This window comes from Staurois parvus, unplaced genomic scaffold (genome assembly GCF_062004578.1).
Source record: "Staurois parvus isolate SC_StPar_1 unplaced genomic scaffold, SC_StPar_1.0 ptg000561l, whole genome shotgun sequence".
NCBI classification, from domain to species: Eukaryota; Metazoa; Chordata; class Amphibia; order Anura; family Ranidae; genus Staurois; species Staurois parvus.
The window spans coordinates 548055-574039 of record NW_028318357.1 but is presented as its reverse complement, the minus strand read 5'-3'; the positions used below and the strand labels follow the sequence as shown (position 1 = coordinate 574039).

At 44.5% G+C, this 25985-nt stretch overlaps 1 protein-coding gene across 2 annotated transcripts in view; it reads right to left on the bottom strand.

Annotated features, from left to right (window-relative positions):
* The window catches only part of UBE2J1 (ubiquitin conjugating enzyme E2 J1), a 59964-nt gene extending 36043 nt beyond the window's left edge, over positions 1-23921 (bottom strand). The window contains exons 1-2 of one of the 2 annotated variants that reach the window (XM_089691300.1): positions 23775-23888; positions 21256-21398 (exon numbers count right to left, since the gene is read on the bottom strand). Coding sequence is in view for 1 of the 2 variants with exons in the window: in XM_089691299.1 (XP_089547425.1) it covers positions 23775-23805 (31 nt within the window). In the remaining variant the exon portion in view is untranslated. Of the gene's footprint in view, positions 1-21255; positions 21399-23774 lie in introns of both variants that reach the window. The other variant, XM_089691299.1, reaches the window with a different exon arrangement.
* Between the last annotated feature and the right edge of the window lie 2064 nt (positions 23922-25985).

Genomic DNA, 25985 nt, shown 5'->3' with positions numbered 1-25985 from the left:
TCATGAGAAAAACTAGAGATAACATTATTCCTAGGCGCATAGCCAGCTGTGACCTTGAGCGCCTACTAAGACATAGAAGTGTATTGTCCAGCCAACTGACACGTGACGTAATTCCTATCTCTAAGCTGTACTAAAGCCGTTGTACTATTCTCAATAAGACGATAGATCTTTCTCGCAACGATTCTGTGTTTTCTCTCCTGTGCACAGTAAAGAGTTAATATATTTTTCACAGTATATACAGATTGCTTTTAACATCAACAAAGCATTACATCCAGTGGAGTAGAGGGGAGACATCCTGGGTCTTGTAGACCTTGGATGTCTCAATAAAGAGAACCTGTCACCAAAAATCATCACATAGGGGACAAAAAGCCCCCTAGGTGATAAAAAAAAAAAAAATTTGAAAAAATTTTTTTTTTAATTGTAAAATATTAAAGTTACACCCAAGCACATTAACCCCCCACCCCCCACATGTACAAACGAAAAAGCATATGATGGAGTGCCTACGCATGAAAACGTTGTTTGCGATACAAGTTACATATCCCCATATTAATACCTTATAGTAGTGATTATCTGCTGTTTTTGTACCATAAAGGGCTAATTTTTGTTTATTTTGACCCCATCATGACAGGTAATAAAAAGCATGTTGCTGCTACTAAAAGTCTTAAAAAAAAAAAACAATCAGCTGTAAAGGACAGACTGTATACAGTCGGTTAATCAAGAATACCCATGCAGAGTAGTTTATATAAAAAGAGTTACCGTATATACAAAACTTTTTTGTGTATCTATACAAAGATAATAAGGAGAACATTACCTTGCAAAAAGGGACAAACAAACACCAGTCTTGGTAAATTAAAAGAACCTGTCCGTACTAGAAGGTATGCTTATGGTCAGTGATGTAGACCAAAACGGCCCTGGAGCCCTATGTGTTTAGATGTACACCACTGAGTGAGAGAGCAGGCTGAAAAATAGCTCATAATGTTGTACTCAATAATGACATTATAGTAACCAGCCTCACACAGATGAGTGATGAGAACTGTAGGCTAGTATGACGGAGGGTGATTAATGAAACCTTGGCTTAAATAGTTTCAGAGCAAATAAGGTACTGAAGTACTCCACTGGTAGGAATCGATGTGCAATCCCTCTACACATCTATTCCACATGCTTGGGGTATGAAAACAGTAGCTTGATTCCATGGCTACATTATCCAGAAATGGGAGCCCAAAATAAATTTATCTTGGATCCCTTGGAATTTATGCTTTTTAATAACTGCTTCCAGTTCCTAGGAGCCAATTACCAACAGATTTGTGGTACCTCTACGGGAACCCCTTGGACTCCAGCATATGCCTTCATTTAGTACTGTGGGAACTGGAGATAATTTACAATTCATCAATGTTCCTAAATGGCTGAAGTACATCGATTATATTTTGGTGCTTTGGAATGGAACTGAAGACAAATTTCTCGAATTCCTGACGATACTAAATAAAAATGAAAGAAACAGATTTAGGGAAAGGGGCTATTCACATAGAACATTAGAACATTAAAGAAAGCCAAATATAGAACCCTAAGAACAGAGAGACAAGATCTCTTAAAAAACAAACGTAATGAAAGAACAAAGGAATAAAAGGGACCAACTAGATTTATCACCAAGTTTAGTCAACAATGGTGTGATGTTAAAAAGATTTTACAAACTCATTGGTATGTTTTGACAGCCAATCCGACCATCGCTGATATAGCTGAGACTAGATGTCAGATGGTAGCAAAGAGGACATCTAATTTGAGTGATCTATAAGTAAATTTTGAATTTAAAACAAAAATTGAAAGGCAATTGGCTGACAAATACATCTGAATTGTCCTGAATGCATCATTGCGGCCATTACTAGATATGCCCTTTTATCAAAAAAAGTCGAGTGTTCACCAAAAACGGACAAAACAAAAAAGAGATTTATAAACTGTTCAAGCAGTAGAGTTATCTATATGCTGGGATGTCCTTGTAAGAAATTTTATATAGGAAAGACTAAAATACAATTGAGGATCCGCATTGGTGAATACTTAAAGAGATATTAAAAGTAATCATAAAAAAATCTGAGATGGAAAAAGAAAACCTATTAGTACAGCATTTTAAGAAGTACATAATGGACAGGTAGAAGGCCTAAAAGTAAAAGGTATCTTCTTATTCCATTTTTCGCCTGGAAGAGGAGATTATGATAAGGTTTTGCTTAAAAAAAAAAAAATTGGATTCATATGCTTGGCACTTTAATACCTAGGGGGCTAAACACGGAATTAAACTTCAAAGTATTTCTTGATTAAACTCCCTTGTTTTGTTTAGGCCCTTTTCTATTTATAACCAGGGATACTTTATGATTGTTCCTTTGAGTAAAGCAAAACATCATTAAGAGTTAAAAGATATGGTAATAGATTCTGATCCTCACCTACTGACCATCCATAATTAGAGATTCATTGATATCTCTTCACAGTCCAATTTTATTAGTTTTAGGATGTTATGATGACATCTCAACACAACAGGGTGCAATGATAGTACCATCCGCACGAGATAAGGTATATAAAGCAGCGTATGACTGTCCCCTCCTAGTTCTGACAAAGTCTGCAATGATTGCCGGACGAAATGCGTCAACGTAGTGAAGTCATCACATCCGGAAACGACGTATGCAAGTTTCCTTATGATGGACGTAGTAAGGTCGGATGGAGCCCGATGCACACCACATCAGGGTAACCCATATCCTCCTATGTATACTTTGGTGATTTACACACGGCAGCGCAACAAGGATGTGATAGCATCCTTACTTCAGAAGTGAAGAATGAGCATCAGAGAGATTGATTATTGCATCGCATTTGAGGTGGCAGTAAGTGACTGATTTACAGTGCATCCAGAAAGTATTCACAGCGCTTAACTTTTGCCACATTTTGTTATGTTACAGCCTTATTCCAAAATGGATTAAATTTTTTTCCTCAACATTCTACAAACAATACCCCATAATGACAATGTGAAAGAAGTTTGTTTTGAACTCTTTGCAATTTCTTAAAAACAAAAAAAACCACATGTACATAAGTATTCACAGCCTTTGCCATAACATTCAAAATTGAGCTCTGGTGCATCCTGTTCCCACTGATCATCCTTGAAATGTTCCCCAAAACTTGATTGGAGTCCACCTGTGGGAAATTCAGTTGATTGGACATGATTAGGAAAGGCATAAACCTGTCTATATAAGGTCCCACAGTTAACAGTGCATGTGAGAGCACAAATCAAGCCATGAAGTCCAAGACATTGTCCGTAGACCTCCGAGACAGGATTGTATCGAGGCACAGATCTGGGGAAGGGTACAAAAAAAATTTCTGCAGCATTGAAGGTCCCAGTGAGCACAATGGCCTCCATCATCCGTAAATGGAAGAAATTTGGAACCACCAGGAATTTTCCTAGAGCGGGCCACCCGGCCAAAATGAGCAATAGAGGGAGAAGAGCCTTAGCCAGGGAGGTAACCAGGCACCCAATGGTCACTCTGAAACAGATCCACCGTTTCTCTGTGGAGAGAGGAGAACCTTCCAGAAGAACAAGCATCTGTGCAGCACTTCACCAATCAGGCATGTATGGTAGAGTGGCCAGATGGAAGCCACTCCTCAGTAAAAAGGCAAAAGGCAGCCTAACTGCAGTTTACCAAAAGGCACCTGAGAGACTCAGGCCATGAGAAACAAAACTCTCTGGTCTGATGAAACAAAGATTTAACTCTTTGGTCTGAATGCCAAGCGTCATGTCTGGTGGAAACCAGGTACCGCTCACCACCTGGCCAATACCAGTGGCAGGAACTGGGAGACTAGTCAGAATCGAAAGAAAGATGAATGCAGCAATATACAGAGATATCCTTGATGAAAACCTGTTCCAGAGAGCTCTGAACCTTACACTAGGGCGACGGTTCATATTTCAACAGGACAACGATCCTAAGCACACAGCCCACATAACAAAGGAGTGGCTATGGGCCAACTCCTTGAATATCCTGGAGTGGCCCACCCAGAGCCCAGACTTGAACCCGATTGAACATCTCTGGACAGATCTGAAAATGGCTGTGCATCGATGCTCCCTATCCAACCTGATGGAGCTTGAGAGGTACTGCAAAGAAGCCTTTGAGAAATTGCCCAAAAATAGGTGTACCAAGCTTGTAGCATCATACTCAAAACAACTTGAGGCTGTAATTGGTGCTAAAGGTGCTTCAACAAAGTATTGAGCAAAGGCTGTGAATACTTATGTACATGTGGTTTTTACATTTTTTATTTTTAATAAATTGCAAAGGTTTCAAAACGAACTTCTTTCACATTGTCATTATGGGGTATTGTTTGCACAATGTTGAGGAAAAAAATTAAATCCACTTTGGAATAAGGCTGTAACATAACAAAATGTGGCAAAAGTTAAGCGCTGTGAATACTTTCTGGATGCACTGTATTTATACCGATGAATTTGATTATCATCTAATTTGTTAGCCACCATAATTTCTCTCTCTCTCTGTATTTGTACTGGACTTTTACAATATAGATAGCCGTATTGAAAGAGCTGCTATCCTCCTTTGGATTATATGGACATTTACAATTATTCTGCCACTATAGCAGCTTTCTAATTCCAATCTACAACTTCTGCAACTCTAGCACTAAGTAGTCCATGGTGCCGGCTATTGTTCCTCCACATGTTCACCATGTATGGAGCAAAAGGTTAGCAAATTGGAGGGGGTTACCTCGAGTGGGAATTTCCTGTTGACTTTATATTGCTATCATTTATATTTCTACTGCAACGCAGTTTCAGATATCCAGCAAGGGTGCACTTATGATGACTGTGCATTATGTTGAGTTCATAGGTGGAATGACAATCAATTAACCATTTGAATGATGTGGAACCCTATGATCTGCCACAATTGGTGTTTCAACTACGGTAATTCATAGGAGGACTTATCTGATATTTAAGCCAAGGTTTTATTAATCACCCTCCGTCATACTAGCCTACAGTTCTCATCACTCATCTGTGTGAGGCTGGTTACTATAATGTCATTATTGAGTACAACATTATGAGCTATTTTTCAGCCTGCTCTCTCACTCAGTGGTGTACATCTAAACACATAGGGCTCCAGGGCCGTTTTGGTCTACATCACTGACCATAAGCATACCTTCTAGTACGGACAGGTTCTTTTAATTTACCAAGACTGGTGTTTGTTTGTCCTTTCTTGCAAGGTAATGTTCTCCTTATTATCTTTGTATAGATAAATAAACTTTTGTATATAACTTTTTATATAAGCTACTCTGCATGGGTATTCTTGATTAACTGACCGTATACAGTTTGTCCTTTACAGCGGTTTGTGGTTTTTTTAAGACATTTAGTAGCAGCAACATGCTTTTATCACCTGTCATGATGGGGTCAAAACAAAATAGCCCTTTATGGTACAAAAACAGCAGATAATCACTACAATAAGGTATTCATTTACACTGTGAAACAGTAATAATAACACACACACATTTACATCAAATATACCCTCAGATGGGATATGCAGGGTAATTGAACTGGGAGTCAGTCATGAAGCTATATGAAGGGTGAGGATCAGGGGCGGACTGACCATTTGAAAACACGGGCACTGCCCGAGGGTCCGAGCTCAGTAGGGGGCCCCATGAGATGCCCCTGGTACCTTTTTCATAGGCTTTTTTGAGTTTGCCCAAGGACACAGGGGCCCCATGATCCCCTATTGCCCGGGGGGCTCCATGAGTTGTCAGTCCACCCCTGGTGAGGATATAAATCTTTTTTCATGGTTATCATTTTAAATATAATGCACAATACTAGTAAACTTTTACTATATTTTGAGGCTCGGTTCACAATAGTGCAGTTTGCAGGCCATGACACGGCAGCTCATTCATTTGAATGGGCTGCCGTGCCTCGCAAACCACAGGGAAAAGGTCCCATCACCTTTCCAGAAATTGCAGCCTGCACTAGGGTCTGGCTTCAATGCTCTTTGTTTGACAGTGTCCCAACTTCCTGTAGGCAGCAGTATAACCCAAAATGTTCAAAAACTCCTGTGTCCCCCAAAAGATGATGAAGAAAAAAATAAAAGTTTTAAAAGCTATTTCAAAATTCTCGATCGAGCAGTTTAAAATGCATTTCAGTAAATAGAATCACATCATTACAGTGAAGATCCCTTCCTGCAATCACCCAAAATTCATTTCTTTAGGCTACCCCACCATCTGAAAGAGGGTTACAGAAGCAACATATTCTCAGGCAGGTCATTCCTAGGTTGTCACAACTAAGGTCACTCCATCTGAAAATCACAAACAGCTCATCAGTTCTGTGCAGAAATGTTAGGGTGGTTATACTCATTACAGGCATCAGCCTGTACCCACTAAAAGGTTGAATGATCACCACTTTATCCACAATTCATAGGTTAACGGTTAGAACTGCTGCCAGGTTTTTTATGCCATCTGTTTCCCTATTTGGGTAACTATTCCCTTACTTCCTGTCATGGTCACCCCATAGAATGTCAGGGAAAATCTACCTAGTGGGGACACAGACAACAGGGTTTTTAACCTTTCCCTGCTCTACAAAAAAAAAAAAACAACAAAAAACACATTGGTGGAATTTTACTTCCAAAGCATGCATTTCTTCCCTTTTCTACTAAAAAAAACAAAAAACAAAAAACTGAATTTGAAATATTTTTTTGCCCTGGATCTTTGTACCACATTTCATCCCTATAATGCACATGCACTGGACAACTGATACACTTAAAACTACAAAGTGAGAAAAAAAAAAAATCAAGAAGCAAGAATGACATTGCCTTTATATCTGTTTTAATCAGTGGTCACACCAGTGCGACGTATAATGCGAATTTATAGTTTGAAATAGCATGACAAGTCGCACCCTTTTGTCTGCAATGAAAGCGGTCATGTCGGAGTCGCACCGATTTTGAAAGTACTTCACGCACTACTTTTAACAAGTGCGACTTGCATAGACATCTGTGCATGAAGTCACACAGATATCTTCCAAGTCGCACCTGAGGTCGGACTGACATCTGACTTTGAAGTTGTGCAAATTCAAGTGAAGCCACACAATTTCAAAGTCGGATTCGGTGTGACCGAAGACGTACGATACAATGGCTTTAAAAACACTGTTATATCAAAATGTAAACATACAGATCTCCTGTTAACGATGAATAATCAACACGGAAAACCAGAAGGAAACCAGAATCATAAGAACAAACACAAAAACCACAAAAGTTTTCAAATGCATATAATGAAACCAACATCTGTTGAATTAAAATCAACAGATATCACATAACAAGTATCCAGGGATGCACAAAGATGAAATAATAAAATGGGCAATATAGATCACTAATGGGTATATTTATAAAGCAGTGAATTTTGCATTCACCAAACATTAACGGTAATAAAATACAAGCATCAGAAAGAGACACTGGTGGTGAATGTCACATTCCCCATTTGAAAATGACAGCCAATAACCTTTCACTGGGGATGAACAGTGCATGGCCTTTCCATAGTAATGAATGGAAGCTGAGCTGCATATGTGCAATAGCAGCATAACCCAGGGATTTCTAAAAAGAAGCACTGCAGTGCCTAGCAGACCACACAGAAAAGATCTCAGCACACTAAGGCCATGTATGAAGAAAGCTCACAGGAGGTTCACAGGTAGGGTGGCCCTAACACTAAAAAAGTCTGTTATTTCATGTTTGCAAACTGAGCAAATAAAGGCAGAAGTCTAGAGCAGCTAATTTAACTGGGGTGGCACCCTGGAGTACCATCTCAGGATGTGGGGGTGCTGCATTGCGGCCAGTATTTTGGCACAGCATCATACATTTCCATGGTGCAGGTGGGACAGACTCTGGTGTGGGAAGGGGCAGTGAGGACTCTGATGTGACTGGAAGGAGGAGTATAAGAACTCTGATGTAAAAGGGAAGGCTACATTTTATACTTTGGTGCCTCGTGATTTTTCATACTTTCAATGAGTGCAGTGACTTAAAAAAAGATTACGAAACACTGGTCTAAAGGGTGTCTGGAAATGGAACTTACAGGTACTAGATCAACAAAATTTACCAACAGTTATTAAGTGTTAAGGCCCACCTAAGACTCCATTCAAGAGAAATTCTCAAACACTACTCTTGGTCCACTTTAATGATCTGATATACTAAAATCTAACTGTGTGTAACCAGATTTTAACTTCCTGTGCACAGATCCTAGGATACTCCGTATACAATAGCTGCTTCCAGCTCCAGCATTGGGAGCTCTGCCTCAACCTCCCCATATTCCTAAATGCAATGTTATACCTCTCTAACCCTGTTTCTCAACCTTTTTTTAATCAAGCCACCCTTTAAAATTATGGACAGTCCTGAGGCATCCTTTAAAATTATTGACAGTCCTGAGGCACCTTTTAAAATTATAGACAGTCCCGAGGCACCCTCTAAAATTATAGACAGTCCCGAGGCACCCTCTAAAATTATAGACAGTCCCGAGGCACCCTCTAAAATTATAGACAGTCCCGAGGCACCCTTTAAAATTATAGACAGTCCCGAGGCACCCTTTAAAATTATAGACAGTCCCGAGGCACCCTTTAAAATTATTGACAGCCCCGAGGCACCCTTTAAAATTATTGACAGCCCCGAGGCACCCTTTAAAATTATTGACAGCCCCGAGGCACCCTTTAAAATTATTGACAGTCCCGAGGCACCCTCTAAAATTATTGACAGTCCCGAGGCACCCTTTAAAATTATGGACAGTCCCGAGGCACCCTCTAAAATTATGGACAGTCCCGAGGCACCCTCTAAAATTATGGACAGTCCCGAGGCACCCTCTAAAATTATGGACAGTCCCGAGGCACCCTCTAAAATTATAGACAGTCCCGAGGCACCCTCTAAAATTATAGACAGTCCCGAGGCACCCTTTAAAATTATAGACAGTCCCGAGGCACCCTTTAAAATTATAGACAGTCCCGAGGCACCCTTTAAAATTATTGACAGCCCCGAGGCACCCTTTAAAATTATTGACAGCCCCGAGGCACCCTTTAAAATTATTGACAGCCCCGAGGCACCCTCTAAAATTATTGACAGCCCCGAGGCACCCTTTAAAATTATGGACAGTCCCGAGGCACCCTCTAAAATTATGGACAGTCCCGAGGCACCCTCTAAAATTATGGACAGTCCCGAGGCACCCTCTAAAATTATGGACAGTCCCGAGGCACCCTCTAAAATTATGGACAGTCCCGAGGCACCCTCTAAAATTATAGACAGTCCCGAGGCACCCTTTAAAATTATAGACAGTCCCGAGGCACCCTTTAAAATTATAGACAGTCCCGAGGCACCCTTTAAAATTATTGACAGCCCCGAGGCACCCTTTAAAATTATTGACAGCCCCGAGGCACCCTTTAAAATTATTGACAGCCCCGAGGCACCCTTTAAAATTATTGACAGTCCCGAGGCACCCTCTAAAATTGACAGTCCCGAGGCACCCTTTAAAATTATGGACAGTCCCGAGGCACCCTCTAAAATTATGGACAGTCCCGAGGCACCCTCTAAAATTATGGACAGTCCCGAGGCACCCTCTAAAATTATGGACAGTCCCGAGGCACCCTCTAAAATTATAGACAGTCCCGAGGCACCCTCTAAAATTATAGACAGTCCCGAGGCACCCTTTAAAATTATAGACAGTCCCGAGGCACCCTTTAAAATTATAGACAGTCCCGAGGCACCCTTTAAAATTATTGACAGCCCCGAGGCACCCTTTAAAATTATTGACAGCCCCGAGGCACCCTTTAAAATTATTGACAGTCCCGAGGCACCCTCTAAAATTATTGACAGCCCCGAGGCACCCTTTAAAATTATGGACAGTCCCGAGGCACCCTCTAAAATTATGGACAGTCCCGAGGCACCCTCTAAAATTATGGACAGTCCCGAGGCACCCTCTAAAATTATGGACAGTCCCGAGGCACCCTCTAAAATTATGGACAGTCCCGAGGCACCCTCTAAAATTATGGACAGTCCCGAGGCACCCTCTAAAATTATGGACAGTCCCGAGGCACCCTCTAAAATTATGGACAGTCCCGAGGCACCCTCTAATATTATGGACAGTCCCGAGGCACCCTCTAAAATTATGGACAGTCCCGAGGCACCCTCTAAAATTATGGACAGTCCCGAGGCACCCTCTAAAATTATGGACAGTCCCGAGGCACCCTCTAAAATTATGGACAGTCCCGAGGCACCCTCTAAAATTATGGACAGTCCCGAGGCACCCTCTAAAATTATGGACAGTCCCGAGGCACCCTCTAAAATTATGGACAGTCCCGAGGCACCCTCTAAAATTATGGACAGTCCCGAGGCACCCTCTAAAATTATGGACAGTCCCGAGGCACCCTCTAAAATTATGGACAGTCCCGAGGCACCCTCTAAAATTATGGACAGTCCCGAGGCACCCTCTAAAATTATGGACAGTCCCGAGGCACCCTCTAAAATTATGGACAGTCCCGAGGCACCCTCTAAAATTATGGACAGTCCCGAGGCACCCTCTAAAATTATGGACAGTCCCGAGGCACCCTCTAAAATTATGGACAGTCCCGAGGCACCCTCTAAAATTATGGACAGTCCCGAGGCACCCTCTAAAATTATGGACAGTCCCGAGGCACCCTCTAAAATTATGGACAGTCCCGAGGCACCCTCTAAAATTATGGACAGTCCCGAGGCACCCTCTAAAATTATGGACAGTCCCGAGGCACCCTCTAAAATTATGGACAGTCCCGAGGCACCCTCTAAAATTATGGACAGTCCCGAGGCACCCTCTAAAATTATGGACAGTCCCGAGGCACCCTCTAAAATTATGGACAGTCCCGAGGCACCCTCTAAAATTATGGACAGTCCCGAGGCACCCTCTAAAATTATGGACAGTCCCGAGGCACCCTCTAAAATTATGGACAGTCCCGAGGCACCCTCTAAAATTATGGACAGTCCCGAGGCACCCTCTAAAATTATGGACAGTCCCGAGGCACCCTCTAAAATTATGGACAGTCCCGAGGCACCCTCTAAAATTATGGACAGTCCCGAGGCACCCTCTAAAATTATGGACAGTCCCGAGGCACCCTTTAAAATTATGGACAGTCCCGAGGCACCCTTTAAAATTATGGACAGTCCCGGGGCACCCTCTAAAATTATGGACAGTCCCGGGGCACCCTCTAAAATTATGGACAGTCCCGAGGCACCCTCTAAAATTATGGACAGTCCCGAGGCACCCTCTAAAATTATGGACAGTCCCGAGGCACCCTCTAAAATTATGGACAGTCCCGAGGCACCCTCTAAAATTATGGACAGTCCCGAGGCACCCTCTAAAATTATGGACAGTCCCGAGGCACCCTCTAAAATTATGGACAGTCCCGAGGCACCCTCTAAAATTATGGACAGTCCCGAGGCACCCTCTAAAATTATGGACAGTCCCGAGGCACCCTCTAAAATTATGGACAGTCCCGAGGCACCCTCTAAAATTATGGACAGTCCCGAGGCACCCTCTAAAATTATGGACAGTCCCGAGGCACCCTCTAAAATTATGGACAGTCCCGAGGCACCCTCTAAAATTATGGACAGTCCCGAGGCACCCTCTAAAATTATGGACAGTCCCGAGGCACCCTCTAAAATTATGGACAGTCCCGAGGCACCCTTTAAAATTATGGACAGTCCCGGGGCACCCTCTAAAATTATGGACAGTCCCGAGGCACCCTCTAAAATTATGGACAGTCCCGAGGCACCCTTTAAAATTATGGACAGTCCCGAGGCACCCTTTAAAATTATGGACAGTCCCGAGGCACCCTTTAAAATTATGGACAGTCCCGAGGCACCCTTTAAAATTATGGACAGTCCCGAGGCACCCTTTAAAATTATGGACAGTCCCGAGGCACCCTTTAAAATTATGGACAGTCCCGAGGCACCCTTTAAAATTATGGACAGTCCCGAGGCACCCTTTAAAATTATGGACAGTCCCGAGGCACCCTCTAAAATTATGGACAGTCCCGAGGCACCCTCTAAAATTATGGACAGTCCCGAGGCACCCTCTAAAATTATGGACAGTCCCGAGGCACCCTCTAAAATTATGGACAGTCCCGAGGCACCCTCTAAAATTATGGACAGTCCCGAGGCACCCTCTAAAATTATGGACAGTCCCGAGGCACCCTCTAAAATTATGGACAGTCCCGAGGCACCCTCTAAAATGATGGACAGTCCCGAGGCACCCTCTAAAATTATGGACAGTCCCGAGGCACCCTCTAAAATTATGGACAGTCCCGAGGCACCCTCTAAAATTATGGACAGTCCCGAGGCACCCTCTAAAATTATGGACAGTCCCGAGGCACCCTCTAAAATTATGGACAGTCCCGAGGCACCCTCTAAAATTATGGACAGTCCCGAGGCACCCTCTAAAATTATGGACAGTCCCGGGGCACCCTTTAAAATTATGGACAGTCCCGAGGCACCCTTTAAAATTATGGACAGTCCCGGGGCACCCTCTAAAATTATGGACAGTCCCGAGGCACCCTCTAAAATTATGGACAGTCCCGAGGCACCCTCTAAAATTATGGACAGTCCCGAGGCACCCTCTAAAATTATGGACAGTCCCGAGGCACCCTCTAAAATTATGGACAGTCCCGAGGCACCCTTTAAAATTATGGACAGTCCCGAGGCACCCTCTAAAATTATGGACAGTCCCGAGGCACCCTCTAAAATTATGGACAGTCCCGAGGCACCCTCTAAAATTATGGACAGTCCCGAGGCACCCTCTAAAATTATGGACAGTCCCGAGGCACCCTCTAAAATTATGGACAGTCCCGAGGCACCCTCTAATATTATGGACAGTCCCGAGGCACCCTCTAAAATTATGGACAGTCCCGAGGCACCCTTTAAAATTATGGACAGTCCCGAGGCACCCTCTAAAATTATGGACAGTCCCGAGGCACCCTCTAAAATTATGGACAGTCCCGAGGCACCCTCTAAAATTATGGACAGTCCCGAGGCACCCTCTAAAATTATGGACAGTCCCGAGGCACCCTCTAAAATTATGGACAGTCCCGAGGCACCCTCTAAAATTATGGACAGTCCCGAGGCACCCTCTAAAATTATGGACAGTCCCGAGGCACCCTCTAAAATTATGGACAGTCCCGGGGCACCCTCTAAAATTATGGACAGTCCCGAGGCACCCTTTAAAATTATGGACAGTCCCGAGGCACCCTTTAAAATTATGGACAGTCCCGGGGCACCCTCTAAAATTATAGACAGTCCCGAGGCACCCTCTAAAATTATGGACAGTCCCGAGGCACCCTCTAAAATTATGGACAGTCCCGAGGCACCCTCTAAAATTATGGACAGTCCCGAGGCACCCTCTAAAATTATGGACAGTCCCGAGGCACCCTCTAAAATTATGGACAGTCCCGAGGCACCCTCTAAAATTATGGACAGTCCCGAGGCACCCTCTAAAATTATGGACAGTCCCGAGGCACCCTCTAAAATTATGGACAGTCCCGAGGCACCCTCTAAAATTATGGACAGTCCCGAGGCACCCTCTAAAATTATGGACAGTCCCGAGGCACCCTCTAAAATTATGGACAGTCCCGAGGCACCCTCTAAAATTATGGACAGTCCCGAGGCACCCTCTAAAATTATGGACAGTCCCGAGGCACCCTCTAAAATTATGGACAGTCCCGAGGCACCCTCTAAAATTATGGACAGTCCCGAGGCACCCTCTAAAATTATGGACAGTCCCGAGGCACCCTTTAAAATTATGGACAGTCCTGGGGCATCCTCTAAAATTATAGACAGTCCCGAGGCACCCTCTAAAATTATGGACAGTCCCGAGGCACCCTCTAAAATTATGGACAGTCCCGAGGCACCCTTTAAAATTATGGACAGTCCCGAGGCACCCTTTAAAATTATGGACAGTCCCGAGGCACCCTTTAAAATTATGGACAGTCCCGAGGCACCCTCTAAAATTATAGACAGTCCCGAGGCACCCTCTAAAATTATGGACAGTCCCGAGGCACCCTCTAATATTATGGACAGTCCCGAGGCACCCTCTAAAATTATGGACAGTCCCGAGGCACCCTTTAAAATTATGGACAGTCCCGTGGCACCCTTTAGAATTATGGACAGTCCCGGGGCATCCTCTAGAATTATGGACAGTCCCGGGGCATCCTCTAGAATTATGGACAGTCCCGGGGCATCCTCTAGAATTATGGACAGTCCCGGGGCACCCTCTAAAATTATGGACAGTCCCGAGGCACCCTTTAAAATTATGGACAGTCCTGAGGCACCCTTTAAAATTATGGACAGTCCTGAGGCACCCTCTAAAATTATAGACAGTCCTGAGGCACCCTATAAAATTATGGACAGTCCAAAGGCACCCTTTAAAATTGACAGTCCCGAGGCACCTTCTAAAATTATGGACAGTCCTGAAACACCCTTTAAAATTATGGACAGTTCCAAGGCACCCTTTAATTATGGACATTCCCCAGGCACCCCTTAAAATATGAACAGTCTTGAGGTACCCCATTCTAAAACAGGGTGCCTCAAGACTGTCCATAATTTTAAAAGGGCACCCCATTCTAAAATGTGAAAAACTATTCTAATAGTTTTATATAAAGCAGCAACATCCACACATGTAGGACACTCAACATTAGAGGTGATTTATTCTTCCAAAGCAAATACACTTCTGTACACTGGTACTGACTAGTATTCCAGTGTTTCTCTTCTCCCTCAGTTTTTCTCCATCACTCAGCTAATGTGACCCCAGCACTGATGGAGAGGGGCAGGGTCAAACTAGGATGTTGTGCAGGCAACCGACCTCCTCCTTATCAATGGATGATGTCATTGGTTGTCAGGACGCCGGCGGTGCATAATGAAAACCTATGGCTTGGTGTAACTAAAAGGCAGGCTTGTATACAAGTTTTGGGTAATTTTTAGACATTTTGCCACGGCACCCCTGAAGAAACCTCAAGGCACCCTGGTTGAGAAAGGCTTCTCTAAACAAAAGGCAAGTGTGTATTTGGGGAGGAGGAGTGGCAACTTCAGAAATGAAAGTCAATATTTGTATACCATGCAATCAATGGCTTTAGCTCAGGTTCACACATATGCGTTCCAAAATTGCTCAGTTTTTTAGTGTGAATCAGCATTTTTAGAATATGCATTTCCAGATGAACAGCAGTCTGCTTTTGATGAGAGTCATTCTCTTTCTCCAAAAATCATTAGATGATCATGCCATTGAACCATATGACAAAACCAGATACTCACCAAAAAACACAACGCGGATCAAATGTACATACACTATATTGCCAAAAGTATTGGGAAGCCTGCCTTTACATGCACATGAACATTAATGGCATCCCAGTCTTAGTCCATAGGGTTCAATATTGAGTTGGCCCACCCTTTGCAGCTAGAACAGCTTCAACTCTTCTGGGAAGGCTGTCCACAAGGTTTAGGTGTATCTCACATTAGTGAGGTCAGGCACTGATGTCGGACAAGAAGGCCTGTGTCACAGTCTCCACTCTAATGCATCCCAAAGGTGTTCTATCGGGTTGAGGTCAGGGACTCTGTGCAGGCCAGTCATGTTCCTGCACCCCAAACTCTCTTATCCATGTCTTTATGGACCTTGCTTTGTGCACTGGTACGCAGTCATGTTGGAACAGGAAGGGGCCATCCCCAAACTGTTCCCACAAAGTTGGGAGCATGAAATTCTCCAAAATGTTTTGGTATGCTGACGCTTTTATGAGTTTCCTTCACTGGAACTAGAGGGCCAAGCCCAACCCCTGAAACACAACCCCACACCATAATCCCCCCTCCACCAAACTTTACACTTGGCACAATGCAGTCAGGCAAGTACACATCCATTGGATTGCCAGACAAAGAAGTGTGATTGGTTACTCTAGAGACCATGTCTCTACTGCTCTAGAGTCCAGTAGCAGCAGACTTTACACCACTGCATCCAATGATTTGCATTGCACTTGGTAATATAAGGCTTGGATGCAGCTGCTCGGCCATGGAAACCTATTCCATGAAGCTCTCTACACACTGTTGTGCTAATATGAAGGCCACATGAAGTTTGGAGGTCTTTAGCTATTGACTCTGTAGACAGTTGGCAACTTCTGCGCACTATGCGCTCCAACATGCTCTGTTGCTCCCAGTTACTTTCACTTTGTTATAATACCACCAGGGGCGGACTGACAACTCATGGGGCCACCGGGCAATAGGGGATCATGGGACCCCTGTATCCTGACCCACACTCAAACCACACCCAAAAAAGCCTATGAAAGGTACCAGGGGCATCTCATCGGGCCCCTTACTGACCCCGGCCCCTCGGGCAGTTCCCGAGTTTCCGAATGGTCAGTCCGCCCCTGAATACCACTAACAGTTGAGCGTGTAATATTCAGTAGCAAGGAAATTTCACAGATGGACTTATTGCACAGTTGACTCTACAGACAGTTGGTGGCGTCTGTGCACTGTGCGCTGCAGCATGTCCTGACCCCACTCTGTAATTTTATGTGGCCTACACCTTGTGGCTATTGTTCCCAGTTGCTTCCACTTTGGTATAATACCACTAACAGTTGACCGTGGAATATTTACTAGCAAGGAAATTTCACGGATGCACAGGTGGCAACCTATCACAGTACCATGCTTGAATTCACTGAGCTCCTGAGAGTGACCCATTCTTTCACAAATGTTTGTAGAAGCAGTCTGCATGCCTAGGTGCTTGATTTTATACACCTGTGGCCATGGAGGTGATTGGAACACCTGAATCCAATGATTTGGAGGGGTGTCCCAATACTTTTGGCAATATAGTGTATATCAACACCCACAAAAGAAGCACATTTCGACTGTCATCCGATTCCTGCTCCTGAAAACATATTCAGAATCCCATATATATGTGAACCGGGGCTAAAGACTCCTGTACTGAGTGAAGACAAGCATACAAAAAGGTAACATCAGAGATGCCGGAACTCCTGATCACACATGAAGTGATTACATGCGGTTAGGGACAGATGAGTGCCCATGGACTGTCTACATTCAGTTAACAATGAATGTGCACCCCTGGATGCAATCACTCAACGTGTGATTACATGTGGACAGTATTGGCCTGTCATTGATTTGTACAGGCGTCCTGCCTGATCAGAAACTCCTGGCCATGCCTGTTTCAGAAATACACTGATCTGGGCAGTGTGCAGCCCTAAAAGGCTGTGTGCATGAGCCTTAATATGTATTAGTCTCTGAGTGATAACTGAGCAAAACTATATTTTAATGTTCAAAAAAGCCAGACATGTCACAAGTTAAACCTTTTTATTATCCATTATACATCTAGGTCATGCCGCAAACTGCCTGAGCAATTAACCAATGTACATTCATGTGAACCATGGCAGAAGTGTGTGGTTTCTGCACATTAATCACCCAACATCAAGCCCTACTGGCTATTTCTCATGGAGGAGGTGAAACGCACAGCTTGTCAATCACATTTGTACATTTGTTTCATGAACTGTGGACTTTTTCACCTGAAAGACCAAAATGCAGAATCATAAGCTACATTAAAGTCTGCGTGAGTCAATATCCATTAAAATTGTGTTTTTAAATTTAAAAGCATTATTGTTACAAATCACACCCCGTATACACAGGCTCATGAAATTTTTTTTGAGCAGATTTTGGCAAAAAAAAAATTGCCTCTAATGTTACAATATGTATGTGCACTGATGCGTGTATGGTGTTTGAGCATAAATGCATTCCACTGGTCAGAACAGTAATTGGGCAGCACATTGGCTAAATGGTTAGCACTTCCGCCTGGCAGTACTAGGGTCCTTGGTTCGAATCCCAGCCACGGCACCACCTGCCTGAAGTTTGCATGTTCTCCCTGTGCCTGTGTGGGTTTCCTCCGGGTACTCCGGTTTCCTCCCACACTCCAAAGACATGCTGGGAGGTTAATTGGATCCTGTCTAAATTGGCCCTTGTATATGAATTTGAGTTAGGGACCTTAGATTGTACACCCATTGAGGGCTGGGGACTGATGTGAATGTACAATATATATGTAAAGCGCTGCGAAAATTGACGGCGCTATATAAGTACCTGAAATAAATAAAATAAATAAATATAATCAGGCCATTGGAATACATTTATGCTCACGTTTATACCTTTTTCTTCTCAAAAGTTCCAGAATGTGCCTTTGGTGCTTTATTTTGTCTGCCTGTAAACGCTCCACTTCAAATAGGACTGTAAAAGCCACATAGGCTAACAGAGGTGCGTTTACAGGCATAAAAAATAAATAAAAGCTGGTGCATATGAGACCTTTAGGGCCAGTTCACACTACAAAAACGCACTCCGGATGCTATCCGGATACATTTTTGCTTACAGTTCACACCACACGCAGTTCCAGTGCAGTTTTGATGCAGTTTGCTATGTTCTAGTATGGTTCTATGCAGAAAAAATGCAGCATGCTCTACTTTTTTTTTCTGCATCGGAAACAAACTGGAACTGACTGCACTGGTGTGAACCAGGGCCATTGGAATACATGGAAAACACTGTGAATGCATTTTTGATGGAGAAAAAAAGCACACTGAACTGCATCTAGTGTGAACTAGCCCTTAGTCTAGGTTCACGCCTAAGCGTTTTCCGCAGTGTTTTGCAGAAACGCACTACAGTCCATTTAACATGATTTCCAATGGGACACATTCACATCTCCTCGTTTTCACCTGGTGCGTTTTTTGGAACGGGTCAGGGACTTTTTTAAATGCAAAAGAAATTGCGTTTTTGGTTCTATAGACTTCAATGAAGGTGCTGCAGAAAAGCATGTAGTACGTTTCTGCTGCCTTTTTCATGTGATTTCATCTGCCTAGCAACAAGAAACCCCCCTCAAAACACATCAAAAACGCATGTGTAAAACACACTGTAAAAAGCACTGCAGAAACGGATCAAACGCAAACTGCATAGGTGTAAACCTAGCCTTAGGGCAATTTCCCATAGACATCTATTAGATCATGCGGTTTTGATACGCTTCCTCAAATATTGTCTAAAAATGCAGCATCCAGGACTTCTGGTTCTTTTTCAGAAAATGCACCAAAAGCAATCTAACAGAAGTCTATGGGAGACCGCAGGTAACCTACAAGAACACCACGGGTAAACTGCGCTGTACCCATGTTGTGGCCAAGCTGCAACGCAGCAGTGTAAAAGCACTTTAGTGCATGTAAAAGTAACACAAATAAATGATCTTATCCTTCACTTGTTCCAGTACTGTCCTTCTGGATTTCCTTCTTTTTACCGGATGATCTTACAAGTTACTTAAAGCTGAACTCTGAGAAATATATTTATATGAACATTTTTTGTGCCCAATCACCACAAAGGATATACATCCACATCTTGTAAAATGACTGCACAGAGCTGGAAGAAATACTGTGCATGTGAGTCTTGTATTTAGACAATATTTGCTTATACCAGAGTTCAGCTTTAACAAAGTATCTCCAAGCATTTGCTCCCGTCTTTCTAGGTGGTCCTGGGACACATGATTGACAGTATGCCCCCCCTTCTTGCTCCACCTTTGTAACCTAATTGGGACTCGTAGGTTAGATGTGTTTTTTAGAGTAGTGTTTAAATATGCATTAAGCCAGGGTTTACACTGATGTGGTCTGGAATTTGCAGCGTTTTCTGTGTGAATTCCGCGCCGCATCAGAATCGCACCCCGTTCATGCGAACCGCTAAGGGTGTGTATGTTAAGTTAACAACACCCCGAAATCGGTCCGCAAAACGCGGTGTGATGTGCAGAATTGGATCGCATAGGTGTGAATACCCAAGAGATCCGATTCTAGTGTGGACCAAAAAAGGGTCCTGCACCTTTTTGGTGTGGTGCGATTAGAGCCATACAAAATGTATGCCTCCAATCGCACCGCACACAACTCGCATGTGATTTGCACAGGAATGCAGTGTGGTTCCTGTGTGAATCACATGTGATGTACCGAACCGCATATATGTGAACCCAGGCTAAAGGTGGAATCCAGGCACACAGATACATACACATAAGGGAGCTGTTTTATCTGCCAAACCATCTATTCCTGAGATTCATGTAACTCCGCCACACTGTACAGCCAGGTTGGTGATAGGACTTTCCCTTCTGCTTTTAGCAATAAAACCCAGACACCTCCCTAACCACAGGATGTGATCGGACAATGACTGAGCAACAAAGATCCTCGTCACCACATGTGAATGCAGAGCCACCTGATTGGTTCCTAGTGTTGCTCCTCCCTTCCTCAGTCTGTGCTTTTCTGTATAGGGGATTAGAAGAGGCTGATAACGAGTCAAATGTAGGTATTTACACTACATATAAACAAAAAAACACACATTTGATTTTTTTGTCAGTTAATACACAACTGTATTCACTGGTGGCTGGCCTGGGGATCAGCTTTTAGCCGGATTCACATATATGCGGTGTGGTATACCGCATGTGATTTGCACAGGAACCTCACCGCATTCCTGTGTAAACCACATTTGATTTGTGTGCGGTGTGATTGGAGACATATATTATGTATGGCTCTAATCACACCGCACCAAAAAGGTGCAGGACCCTTTTTTTGGTCTGTACTAGAATCAGATCGCATGGGTATTCACACCTATGAGATCCAATTCTGCACATTGCAGCGTGTTTTTGCAGACCGATTTCAGGTTGTTGTTAACTTAACATACACACCCGCAGTGGTTTGCATGAACGGGGTGCGATTCTGATTTGGTGCGGAATTCGCAGAAAAAACACTGCGAATTCCGCACCGCATCAGTGTGAACCCAGGCTTAGGGCACGTCCACACAGGCAGTGGTAAAAATAGGTGGTTGAGCTGCAATTTTACTGCCTTACATAAGATACAAAAGCAACTGGACCAGGGTTGTACACATACCACATCCGTGATGATTTACTGTAGCAAAAATGATACCTCATCATGTTTGGCAGGCAGTACCAAAATGAACACAGTTCATTAAAGGACAAATGTTTGTGGTGCAGGGTTATCAGGGTTAAAACAGAGAAGGGGACGTATCGCCTCCCAGTTATCTGTCAATCGCCCTCTGCAAAGTGTTCCACTGTTGATCACTTTGCAGAGGGTTGGCAATGCCTGCTGCAAGTGTAAATAAGTGCAAAGGCTGAACTCCAGGGGAGAGAAAAATCCTCCTGTCCAGTGCAGATGCTCCCACACTGCAAGGGGGGGGGGGCAATAAAAGCAGTTTTACTTACCTGATCCTCTGCTCCCCCAGGCTGAACAGTCCCCACACCGTCTACTCCTCTGTGCCCTGGTGGTTGCAGGTCCTCTGACATTATCAAGCCCAATACAGAGCCCATAGCCCTACACATGCCACGGTACAGTCCACTGCTGGAGCCTAGGGGAGAAATGGAGAGCGCTGGGTGCTAGGGCAATAGGGGATCAGGTAAAGAAAAAACTGCACTTCCTGGTGCTTTCTCCCCAAGTGATCATTTAACCCTGTGGGGGCAGCAGCTCTATAAAGGAGCATTATTACTGTCCCTGCAGATGGGCTTTAGGAAAATACTGTGGGGGTTATTTACTAAGACTGCATGCTGCAAAATCTGGGGCAGCTATGCATAGAAACCAATCAGCTGCCAGGTTTTAGGCCTCGTTCACACCTGTGCAGTTTGCCTTTTTGTCCATTTTGTGATTTTCTACACACGTCTTTGTTTTTGTTCAGCTCTTTTGCTTTTTTGTTAAAGTGGATTTTTTTTTTGTTGCTGGGCAGACAAAAAATGCAAAAACACGGCAAAAACGCACTACCATGCATTTCAGCAGCTTCTCCAATGAACTCTATAGTACCCCAAAGCTTCTATATGCGTTTAAAAAAGTCCCTGACCCTTTCCAAAAACACAGCAGCTCAAAAAAGCATAGATGTGAACATGTTCCATAGGAAACCATGTTAAATGGACTGTAGTGCGTTTCTGCAAAAAGCACTAAAAAACGCACTGGTGTGAATGGAGCCTTATGCAGGCTATATACGGGTCAAAAATCGGCCAATTTTTCAGCCGAAAAAAAAAAATAGGCCAATTTTTCAGCCGAAAAAAAAAAATAGGCCAATTTTTCAGCCGAAAAAAAAAAATAGGCCAATTTTTCAGCCGAAAAAAAAAATAGGCCGATTTTCGCACCGTTAGTGAGTTAATTGGTCAGCCATTTTTCGGGTTTTGGCACATTTTTTTTATCGGTAAAGATGGAAAAAAAATTGGCCAATTTTGCCAATCGGCCGATTTTCCTGGCAATGATGGGCAAATCAGCCGATCGTTTTACGAATAAAAAATCTGCGCATGAGCCGTGACCTGCAAGAAAAAGAAAAAGAAGAAGAATACGAAGAAGAAAAAGAAGAGGAAGAAGAAGAGAAGAAGAAGAGAAGAAGAAAAGAAGAAGAAAAAGAAGAATTCCAGTCCGCTATTATATTTTATAAGAAAAGTCTTGCAGTTGCAACAATGTATCTATTTGTATCCGAATAAAAACATCTGTATCCGAAATGGATACAAATGGATACATTGTTGCAACCGCAATACTTTTTCATGTCAAATATAATAGCGGAGCTCTCTGCAAGGGACAGAAGTAATTAAATGCTGGCCATAGACGGGCCGAAAATCGTCCGATTTTTTTATACCATTGGTGGTAACATCAGCCTACTGAATGACCGATTTTTCGTTTTTTTTTAAATGGCCGGTTTTGACCCATCTATGGCCTGCATTATTTTCAAAACTTGATTGAACAAGCAGAAGTTAGAAGCTGATTGGTTACTATGCACAGCGGCACCAGATTCTGAGTTTTAAGTAAATCTCCCCCTGTGGGTGTGTTCTTGCTCCCCAACCTTTTTGCTGATGCTCTGCCAAACCAAAAATGTATTTTCTCTTTCTGTTTGACAGAGGTGTCATCCTTTCAGAATGAACCAATCACAGAGAGCCACATAAGTAATAGATATTAATAGATGTACTTTTATTTAGTCCACATACCCATAGAGTACAACAGAAACACCCACTTTTACAAAGGTTATTACATATTATTTAGTCTAAAGCCCACTACTGCCAACATTCTTCTACATTTAAAAGAGTCTCATGGTGGCCATACATGCTTCAATGGTATTATCTGATTGGTTGTGCGATTTGATCAAAGCTACTGATCCAGCAAATAGCCACCTTCTGATCAGATTGGAGTCGATCACAAAATGATCAATTGTTTTGCATTGCATGGCAGGGTTAATGATTTGGTCATCAATTTGATCATATTTTCATTGATCAGATGAGAACATATCTTCCAACTATCCATCAAAATCCACTTCCTCATGCCTGTCAGATCGATCAGCTGGGCTGCCAACAGTGGATCAATTATTGTTATGAGGAGAGATTGATCAGAAAAGAAATTGAGAAATTGCTCATTTATTGAAGTGTGTATGGCCATAATAAAGTGTACCATGGGGGAGTCATCAATGAGTGAATGCTGAGGACTGGGATCTCCCAGCTACAGACAGACAATCGCATTCAGTAAAAGTTCGCCATAGAAGTTCAGTCCCATAGTGCGGAGCTGGTATTACCCAGACTCCAGGTAATCCGTGCCTACACAGGTCTTACGAGATGACAGCACACAATAACTGGGTCATCATACCCACACCGACTGCAGAACACCAACTGTGTGCCATCACACACCCACACACCAATGGCACGATGACAACACAGACACACCGATCGCAGCACACAGCTGCCTCCCCCGTCCCCTCTATTACCCGGGCTCTTCAAGTTGTAGCGAACCTCCATGACTGTCTGACAGCAGCGTCCAGCTCCCCGCCCTAGCTCCGCCCATACACGTCACGCCGCATAGCCCCGGCCACGTCAATAACGTGTGGTTAGAGAGAGGGGCGGGATTCGAGGCTAAGCTGCCAAAGGGTCTGGCTGCAGACTGGAGCTCCACTGTCGAAAGGAAACATGTGACCTCCAGTCCACCATTTTTTTTGTAAAATGAACTTTACTGTAAAAAACAATCCGTAGAAAAAAAGTGGAGGTCACATGTTTCCTTTCGAATGGAGCTCCAGTCTGCAAAACCCCTCTCTACTAAACCAGCAAGCGGAAAGCGCGAGCTAGGAGAAGCGTACGACAGGGGCGTGGCATGGGTTGTTAATGACGCTGCGTCCCTAGCAACCAATGAGTGCCTTTCAGAGCTCCTCGGCGCTTCCGCTCAGTTGGCTCCAAGCGGTCCTGGGATTAACACGCATCCGGTGCTATGGAGTGTCAGATCAGAGGACCAATGGGTTATGCAGACTGCAAGTGTAGGCGGAGTCAATCTAATCTCTGGGTGTATACAGGATGAGATTGCAGAGCGGAATGGGTTAAAAGCAAAGAGAATTGCTAGAATACAGCTGCTCTGTATGGCTCTCCCTGCAGAGGATGAAAGCTAACGGTTCGGACTGAGCTGTCAGTAGGATTGGATCCAATCCGCCATTCAGTGAAGGTGGTTGAAATGGGAGAAATCAGTGGTCCAGGATGGATGTTCCCGGTTAGTCAAAATAGAGAGGGTGAATCTCCCTAGCGAGAAGGAAGACTGGGAAAATGGTAGCCCTGTCTGAGGTGACAGCGGGCCAATGGAGGGTTTTGTCTGAAGGGTTTTATGATTTGCGATCAGCAGGCGACCGGGATGGAATGTCTATGTATACATCTTCCATAGAATCCATCTTCTGCCAATTGACTGTTCTGTGTCCGCAGTGTTAGAAAAACATGGAAAAGGCTTTCTATCAGACTCCAGCTGCACCGATCTGTTTAATAAATGATAAGTCACCTATTGGTCAGATTCCCAGTGTCCACGGAACGGGAGACTGTGCTGCCTAGTACAAGGTGATCACTAGTGTAAATCCCAGGACCACACTACGCATATGGCTTTGACTTCTGTCTGACTTGCTGCTATGCCACGCCTACCAAAACATTAAGCTCCACCTCCACCAATGCGCTTAGTGGGCACGTGATGTCCCCACACTGGGTGATGATTGGTGGAGATAGATGAGTTTCATGCCATAGGAGGAGAGTTCAGCACCCAGCCAGAAGTCAGGGATTATTATTCTACAGGATTTATATAGCGCCAACAGTCTCTGCAAGCGATTTACTGCTTGCTCCTGAATTTCCAGCACACCCTAAAGGTCACACAAAACAAAAGGCCTGAATTCAGACACCCAATCGATTTCCCTGTTCCAATGCTCCTGCATCGGGACCCACCTTGGGCCTGAGGGTGTCGACAACGGGGCCCACCTTGGGCCTGAGGGTGTCGGCATCGGGAGCCATCTTGGGTCTGAGGGTGTCGGCATCGGGACCCATTTTGGGTCTCAGGCTTCTGACATCGGGACCCATCTTGGGTCTCAGGCTTCTGGCATCGGGACCCGCCTTGGGCCTGAGGGTTCCGGCATCGGGACCCGCCTTGGGCCTGAGGGTTCCGGCATCGGGACCCGCCTCGGGCCTGAGGGTGCCGGCATCGGCACCCGCCTCGGGCCTGAGGGTGCCGGCATCGGCACCCGCCTCGGGCCTGAGGGTGCCGGCATCGGCACCCGTCTTGGGCCTGAGGGTGCCAGCATCGGGACCCACCTTGGGCCTGAGGGTGCCGGCATCGGCACCCACCTTGGGCCTGAGGGTGCCGGCATCGGGACCCAACTTGGGCCCCAGGGTGCCGGCATCGGGACCCACCTGGGGTCTGAGGGTTCTGGCATCGGGACCCACCTGGGGTCTGAGGGTGCCGGCATCGGGACCCACCTGGGGTCTGAGGGTGCCGGCATCGGGACCCACCTGGGGTCTGAGGGTGCCGGCATCGGGACCCACCTGGGGTCTGAGGGTGCCGGCATCGGGACCCACCTGGGGTCTGAGGGTGCCGGCATCGGGACCCACCTGGGGTCTGAGGGTGCCGGCATCGGGACCCACCTGGGGTCTGAGGGTGCCGGCATCGGGACCCACCTGGGGTC